Raw genomic sequence first — 8,352 nt, 5'->3', positions numbered from 1 at the left:
GCTTTAGACCACTGAGCCATCTCACCAGCCCCCTCCAATCAGTTCTTAGGCCAAAGGTGGCATGTCTGGCCTGGCCTGTCCCTCCATGGTCTTGGCCTGTATCCTGAGGAATGTGGCCAGGACTGGGAGCTCAGTCTGTGCTGAGACCTCAGTCCCCGCTGGTGTAGCTGGTGATGTTGACTGATTGCTCTGACAGCCAGGACATCCTTGCCATGAAGCTGCGTCCACCCAGGAGATGCTGGAATGCACAGTTGCAAGGAGCTAGACCTATCTCCTCCCTAAGACCCGTGGAACCTTCCAGCCCAATCCCAGGCTGATCCGTGATGTGGCCTGAGCATCAGCAGACTTTGCTAAGCACACTCAGACCTGGTGTTTATTGGATACGCTGGCAGAGTGCCAGTACTTTATCAGCGTCTCCTGTGATCTCTGCCGCAACCCTAGGGCAAGCTGTCCTGGGTGCGTTCCTTCTGCTCCTCAGTTTTTTCCACCCCGTCCCACCCTGGGTGGCAACTTGGCAGGATGACCTCCACCAGCTTCCTTGCCCTCTGAGCTCTGGCTAGGCAGGGTCAGCAGGAGCCAGTAGCAGATGAGCAGGAGGGGGAGGGTGCAGCTGGGGATCTGTGTGGCTGCCATGGTGGTGGGTGTGTCCCATCCCATGGCTCCTACAGCTGCCCCGCACTCTAGTCCCAGGACGCTGTAGTACCCCTCTGGGTTGTCTCAATCAGTCCCACATCTTAGAAATCAGTTCCTCTAGAAAATGCTCTTTTAAGTTACTTGGTGGGAACGTGCCATCTACTTCTGGCTGGAACCCTGCCTGATTTGTCCCTAGTGTGTGGGTGATGCCACTGAGGTCCTGAAAGCTTGCCCAAGGTGTAGCATGGTGACAGGGTCAAGCACTGGTTCACACCTGGAGGAGGCATGGGGGTAAATGTCAACCCTGCCCTGGGCCCTTGAACTTAATGGCTCTGAACAATGCCCTGTGCTCTGTGTACACAGCCCTGACCTCTTCTATTTTTGTCTCAGCTCTCTGACTCCTGACTTTCTGGCTCCTGGCCTGGTCTAAGATGGTCACCGAATGTTCCTCTGGGCTAATCTAGCTTCCCATCTCCTTTGGCTTCTCACTCTGGTCTGGCCTGAGACATTTGGGCCCCCAGAATTTCTCAGTGTGGGGAGTGGGGCTGTGACACGGTCGGTCGGCAGGGCTAGTGCAGATGGGTGAGGGCTTGTCTTTCCCTGATGGCAAAGCCAGGGCTCAGGTGCTACTGCCTCACAGTCAGCTTCCTTCTCTGGGCTGCGGGGGTGCGGGGTGGTGCTGGGGGGACCACTGGAATGTGCTTCAACTGCTGGCTGAGGCTGGGACTGCACTGCGTGTGCGCATGGAAGCAGGCTGCGTGGCCTGTTGCGTGTGCAGTGTGAAAGTATGAACAGTAGTGATTGTGTGTAAACAGAGTGGAGATGTGGTTTGTGATAGCAGTGATTGGGTGACAAAAGGAGGCAGGGTAGTTTGTGATGAGAATCAGAGACTGCTTACTCAAGGCAAGGGCAGAGTCCAACTTAAAAGGCTACAGATTGTTTTAGGTGGGCACAGCGCCCTCTGGTGGCCACAGCTAGGATCCTGGCCCATGTGGGTGGATTCTCTGGACTGCAACCCTAGCTCTAGAGGTCACAGCCCCTACTCAAGGGGCACCCCTAGCCAGGGCTCCTCCCCATTCCAGGGCTACTTTCTCTGCCCTCTGGGAGCTGTGGATGGGAGTGCTGGAGAATTAAACACAGAACAGACATGTATAAAACACAGCTTTATTGATTTCAAGGAAACCGCCTTGGCGGTGTTTTACCCAGTATACCCAGAGTTTCTGGCAACAGGGGACACCAGGCCGAGCACATAGAGGGGGAGAAACACTGAAGCACCACTGCCAGAGGTCACGGGGAAGAGCACTTGGGAAGGGGAGCTGCTACTGAGGGAAGCCGTGACCCAGAGAGGACCCCTGGGTGTCTTCAGTAGGGCTTGGGTCCCCAGAGCTGCTGTCTCTCTCCACTCACTCTGAGGACTCCCGATGGCCTGGTGCAGGAGGAGCCCTTTCCACATGGGGATTCAGGGCTCAAGTCCTGCACCTCAGGTCTCTGGCAGCCCTGGGGGCCCTCTGCCTGCTGCTATCTCCACAGGTAAGCACTTATCTCTCCAGAGAAGCCTGGCCCCATCATTCCCTGCGGCCAGGGAGAAGCCTCCTAGGAACAGCCCAGCACACCCTTGCAGGCCCACAGCAGTTACAGGTTTGAACTGTCTCTTTCTCAGGCAAACGTAGGGCCTTTCGAGTTACCTGTGCCCAGGAAGAGAGCACAACACTCAGCACCTGAAGCTATCTGCACAAACAAAACTGGATAGCATAGTGAATGCAAGGTGAGGGCAGCCAGCACCCCTAGGAGCCCTCTACCTTGCTCCCCAGCCTGAGATCAGATCGGGGTCAGCTTGGGTGCTGAAGCCTGCTTGGCATCGCCGAGGTCAGGACCCAGCTCCCCGGCTTCCACCAGCTTATGGTGGCAGCGGCAGGTGGAGGACGAGGCGCTGTGGCCCCTGGAAAGCTTGCTCTTGCCCAGGCCACGCATGATCCTGTGGAAGATGAGGTAGCAGATCTCGCAGATGGTGAGCACGATGCAGACCGCCGAGGCTCCCACCATGAAGTAGGTAAAGATTTTCTTTTCAGTGGGCCGCGCGATGTAGCAGTCCACAGTGTTGGGGCAGGGTGCCACGCTGGTACACTGAACCAGGCGCGGCATGCCGAAGCCGTGCCAGAGGGTATGCAGCACGTAGAGGAACAGCAACTCGATGATGAGCTTGAAGATGAGACTGAACAGGTAGGTCCACCACAGGCCGCCGTGCTTCTTGCCAGTGTTGCTGTACAGCTTGGTGCACTGTTCCCCGTACTTCTGGCGGTGTCGCCGCTCCCGCTCCTCGCGGTAGGCCACGTGCAGAATAACCAGCAATGAGGGGCATGTGACAAAGATGAGCTGCAGTGCCCAGAGCCGGATGTTGGAGATGGGGAAGTAGTCGTCATAGCATGCGTTGGTGCAGCCCGGCTGCTTGGTGTTGCAGTCAAAGTCTTTTTGCTCGTCGCCCCACACACGCTCTGCAGCCACCACGTACACTAGGACCCGGAAGACGAACACGACCGATAGCCAGATGCGCCCAAATGCTGTGGAATACTTGTTCACGCCGCTCAGGAGGCTCTGGAGTGTCTTCCAGTCCATGGTGCCTGGTGGGGGCACCGGGGCCCTTGCCTACCTGAGGGAGTAAGAGGGAAAACCATTATACTAACAAGTGGGGGACCCTTACTGAACATTCAGTATGTGCCAGGTACCGTCTTGAGCTCTTTATGTGGTATTTTACCCGTTCAATCATGATGACCCGATGAGATCAGAACTACTGTTCTCTCCAAGCTGCAGGTTGGAAACCAAGGCATAGGGAAAATTCTATGAGTGACCCAAAGTTACAGAGCTAAGGAGCTGGGAGGAAGGGGACATGTGCACATGAAGATGACCATTTAAGGAGCAAAGCTAAGTACTACATGTGCGAGATCTCATTTAATCCTTTATATTGGTCCCAGGAAGGGGGGTGGTTAACTCTGCTCCCTGCTTACAGATGATGCTGATAAGTGACATAAAGATTAAAATACCCATAGTATCTTGTAGATGCTCAGAAGGGTTGGCTACTCCTTACTGTGAAGTTCAGGTCACTCACTTGAGGGGACAGGTGGATGTAAGTCCAGGCTATCATGCCAGGCCCTTGCTCCCCACCATGTCCCCTCCCCTTCTCTGCTGGACACCTGTCCCAGACCAGCTTTTTCATTCTGTTTCCTCATGGATGCTTCAATAGCGTCTGTGAAGATGGGGTGGAAGTCCATTCTACAGAGTGGGGAGACTGAGGCTGGGGAAGGGGCATGGCCATGAGGGTTTCTCAGCCAACAGGTATTTTGGCCCAGTGTGGAGGTGCATGCCTGTAATCCTAGCACTCAGGAGGCTGAGGCAGGAGGATCGCTGCAAGTTCAAGACCAGCCTGGGGTGAGGCCAGGGAGATAGCTCAGTAGAATAATTGCTTGCCTGGCAAGCACAAGGCCCTGAGTTCAATCCCTGGTACCACAAAAAAAAAAAAAAAAAAAAAAAAAAAAAGACCAGCCTGGGCTACAAAGTGAGCCCAAGGCCAGCCTGAACTGCATAGTGAGACCCTGCCTCAAAAAAAAAAAGACAAATGTATCAGCCATCAGGTGGTGAAGATGGGAGGCAACGGGGGAACCTTGGGTCTAATATGGAGATAAACCCCCCTCAATGTGCAGGCCTGGGGAGCCCCAGCCACTCCCAACCATGCTGGTTGCTGGGACTCTGTGGTGTGGAGATGGGCTCTGGCCTACACTTCCTAGCCCTGAGTGACTCAGAGGTGAGGTGGGGCCGGTCCAGGATGTACTGTGTATGGGTGTGCTGGCCCAGGGTGAGGGCACGCTCCTCTCCGCGTGCTTGTGTAGGCCTGCACCTTCAAACACTGGAGAAACCTATGGGCCACCCCCTGGTCCAAGCGTCTGTCACTCTAACCAGTATTACTGCCACGGGCTCCTCGCTCACCTTCCAGCTATTTTTCCTGTGTCCCTGGAGTCTACCCAACCACAACTGTGCCACTCCTTTCTGAACTCTCTCCTCCACTGCTGAGGCTGGAAGCCTAGATTCTCCAGCCTTCTCCGGTCTCCCGTACTCTCACCCAGCTTCTCAGCTCTGGTCACACTGGTGACCTGGGCTTTGTGCTGGTTCTTCCTGCACAACTTCATCTGGCTAACTCTCCTCATTATGAAGCCCTAGGCTCAAACGTCGTCCTCACCTTAGGGGCTCCCCAGATCGGAACCTGCCCCCAGTCACTCAGCTCTGGTCCCCTTTTCTCACCTTCCTAATGCTTAATCACCACTTGAAATTAAATCGTTGCTTTTTTGTCTTACTTGCCATCTGTCTCCCCAAGGAGTGTCCCCTTTGCTCACCACTGCCTATTTATTGGTACGTTACAGGTCCTCAGTCAGTGCTGAATGGTGGGAAGGGAGCGCTGTACTCAGAGGGGCCAGGAGGCCGGGCATGCTGGGCAGGAAAGAGAACATACAGCATCTTCCCGGTATCTCAGCCCGCCGGCCACCTGTCTTCTGGGACTCAGTCTGGGACAGGACCTGTGGCTTGCGAGGGCTCCTCCCTGCTGAGCCAGGGCTCTAGGGCAGGCTGTGGAGTTACACTGGACATCGAGTCACAGCTGCACTGAGTCTCAGCTTTAGCACTGGCAGGCTGGCTGGGGCCCAGCAATTCTCCAGTGTGGCTGACCCGGTTTCCTTATCTCTCAAGGAAGGGAACTCTTGCTTTCCCGGACTGGTATGAGAACCCTGAGACTTCTCTCCCTGTCTGCTCCTCACCTGCGAAGGTCCGGGCTGCGGAGGGGAGGCGGGAGCTGCATTCTCTCACACCCCGCGGTGCGCTCTAGGGCGCAGCTCGCTACGGGCCCCAACGTTCCCCTCGCAGTCCACAGCCAGGACACACCCCAGGGATGAGACTCACAGGCCAAGAATGTGCTCGAAGGCTGGAGGAGCCGGTTCCGACCCCCTCCTGCCCCCCAAGCCAGCTCCCTGCGCAACCGTTTGCTACCGGCCCCTGGACCAACCTGACCGGGCCTGCTCCTCACCTTCACAGGACCCCCCCCCCAACACAGACCTCCTACCCCCACTCCACCCCGACCCTGGGTTCCCGCTGTTGGTGCTCACGCAGGGCAAGTGGAGGTCCAGGGGCCTCCCAGCAATAGGAATTCAGCCTCCAGGGGTGAACAGGCTGGGGGGGGGGGTCGGGGCATTAAAGGGTCCCTTCACTTCCCAGCCAGCCCACCGCGGGCGCCGTCGGGGCCGCACCTCCCCTCCCGCACACTTACCGTGGGCGGTGCTGCAACCCGGATCGCGAGCTCGTGGCAGAGGCGAAGAAGACCCTAGCCCAGTGCTGGGGATGAGCGCACTGGGGCGGTGTGGAGGGGGAAGAGGGGGAGGAGAGGCGGGAGGGAGGAGCCTGGGCCAAGGAGGGTCGCAGTTCTAATCCCGTCGCAGCCACGTGGCCCCGGGGCCAGCTCCGCAGGGGATCCTGGCGCTTCCGCGCCTCGGTTTGCACAGGCATGGAGTGGGAGCAGCCGCAGTCATGGTCAAGGATCTGGTAAAGCCTCCGAGGAAATTACAGGCGCGAGGTACTTTGCAAAATGTTAAATGCCTTGGCCGAGGTTCGGACTGCAATCCGACTCGCCCACGCTGGTTACCACGGATACTGGGTCCGCGCCCTGCAGGTCTTGATCCCGCCCGGTGTAAGGCGGGGATTCTGCCTGCCCTTTGACCCTAATTGTGTCTTGACCCTGCTTAAAAACACTCCTGGGAGCCAGCCCCCTTGCTCCTTAACACTAGGGGGCCTCAGCTGCAGGGAAGAGCTAACCATGGCCGGAGGTGGGCAAGGGGGTCAGAGCCTGTCCGGGGCACTGGGGGTGGGGTTGGGGACAGGGACCGTGATTTGCACGTAGCCCCCTTGCAGGGCTTGGAGGCACCCGTGCTCGCGTTGGGCCTGGGCTGGGCTCTGTGGACAAGGACGCTTTGTCTTATGTATCAGTGTGCCGCAGCTAGGAACCTGGGAAACCCCGTGGCTTCCGGCCTCCCCGGGAACCCGGGTGTCTTAGTCACAGTCAGGCGTTACTCCCCGTCTGGATGTTGGTGACTTACATCGCCAGCACCTCGGTGACCATACATCACACCTGCCCAGGAGGTACCTGTTGTCTTCCAAATTAGGGAGATGGACTCCCAAGACACGTTTTTGCAGAGGATAAGAGTGAATTGTTAGTCCAGAGAGATCTTTGGGCCGCGCTGTGTTTCAGACTTTATTCATTCTTATAGGTCCAAAAGAAGCAGGTATAATCCCTCCTGCGTTTAGGAATGAGAAAACTGGGGAATGGTGGTGCACGCCCCTAATCCCACGATTTAGGAGGCTGAGTTGGAGGATCACCATGAGGTTGGGGCCAGCCCTGCCTTTATTTATTTATTTATGTATGTATGTATGTATGTGTGTGTGTGTGTGTGTGTGTGTGTGGCCAGCTCAGCCCACCAGGGGGTGGGGCTGGCTGGCATGTGGTGCTTGGGGATTGAACCGCGGTCCCTGTGCTTTGCTAAGCTTGTTCTAAGTAGGTGCTTTAGACCACTGAGCCATCTCACCAGTCCCCAGCCGTGCCTTAATAGCCAGACTCAGTCTTTTTTTTTTTTTTTTTTTTTTTTTTGGCAGAACTGGGGATTGAACTCAGCCTCTTGTGCTTGCCAGGGAAGCACTTATTCCACCGAGCCATCTACCCCCCCTTTTTTGTTGTTATTGTTTTTCAGACTCAGTCTTAAAAACAAAGAACTACACTACAAACAACCCCTGCCCCCAAGCAAACAAACAAGGAATGAAAAAAATACCAAACCGGGGCACAGACTGTTGAGGTGGCTCTGCGCATGCGCAGTGTGTGGATGTGTGCACGTGACAGTGGGGACCACGTCTCTGCCCCCTGCCTGCTGCTCTGCCCGTGTCCTCCTCTCCTGATCACTCTTATACTGTCAGCAAATGGCTTACCCCCCAAAGTCACATTAAAGAAAACAAAACAAAACAAACAAACGAAAAAACACCGCACCTGCCACAGCTGGCCTCTCCTTCCCTTTCAAAGCCTTCCTCCCTTGGCTTCTTGACATCCCCTATTTTTCTTCCAGGATCCTAGGGGCCCATCTCTTCCCTCTCAGGTGAGTTCATAAACAGAACCAAACTCCCACGCAGCCCCGGATACTCGCATGTTTACGGGGCCAGTCTTAACGCACCAGATTGGGGGTTTGGGACTGCCCATCGGCCCACCCGCCCACCAGGCCTGGAGGTCTTGTTTTTCCTTCCTCAGTCATAACTGTCTATCACAAAGTGGTGGCAGCGCCTGTAATCCCAGAGCTTGGGAGGCGGAAAACAGAAGGATCACTACAAGTTCGATCTGTGTAGTGAGACCCTGTAGACCCTGTACTAACTATGTAAAAAAGAAAAATTATAATAACTGTCTATCACGCTATAGAGATCATTTTTGTTTAACCTATTTTTTGTTTAAAGTATGCCATCTTTACTACTGGGCTTTGGGCTTTTATATAATAAAACTTTGGACATATTCCCTACCAGTAGACATAGAGCAGCCTCCTACTTAAAGACCTGAAAAGCGTGTATTTAATTGATCTCATTAGATGAAAATTAAGGCTGCATCTTTTTTCTCTCTCTCACTCCCTCTTTTCCTTTTAGGCACTGGAGAGGAAA

The 8,352-nt window shown here is 55.4% G+C and overlaps 1 protein-coding gene across 1 annotated transcript; it reads right to left on the bottom strand.

The window, feature by feature from the left end:
- Nucleotides 1-2,167: 2,167 nt before the first annotated feature.
- On the bottom strand, nucleotides 2,168-6,255 carry Gjb3 (gap junction protein beta 3). Its single transcript, XM_004641001.2, has 2 exons — nucleotides 5,939-6,255; nucleotides 2,168-3,280 (listed from the first exon to the last, which is right to left on the bottom strand). The coding sequence occupies exon 2, from the start codon at nucleotides 3,244-3,246 to the stop codon at nucleotides 2,452-2,454; it is 795 nt and encodes a 264-aa protein (XP_004641058.1). The 5' UTR covers nucleotides 3,247-3,280; nucleotides 5,939-6,255; the 3' UTR covers nucleotides 2,168-2,451.
- Nucleotides 6,256-8,352: the final 2,097 nt, after the last annotated feature.

Source organism: Octodon degus, unplaced genomic scaffold (genome assembly GCF_000260255.1).
Source record: "Octodon degus isolate 3935 unplaced genomic scaffold, OctDeg1.0 scaffold00130, whole genome shotgun sequence".
In the NCBI taxonomy this organism is placed as follows: domain Eukaryota; kingdom Metazoa; phylum Chordata; class Mammalia; order Rodentia; family Octodontidae; genus Octodon; species Octodon degus.
This window is presented reverse-complemented; position numbering and strand designations above follow the sequence as displayed.

Coding starts and splice junctions, on each gene's coding strand:
- Gjb3 (XM_004641001.2), bottom strand. CDS start 3,246: ATGGACTGGAAGACACTCCAGAGCCTCCTGAGCGGCGTGAACAAGTAT.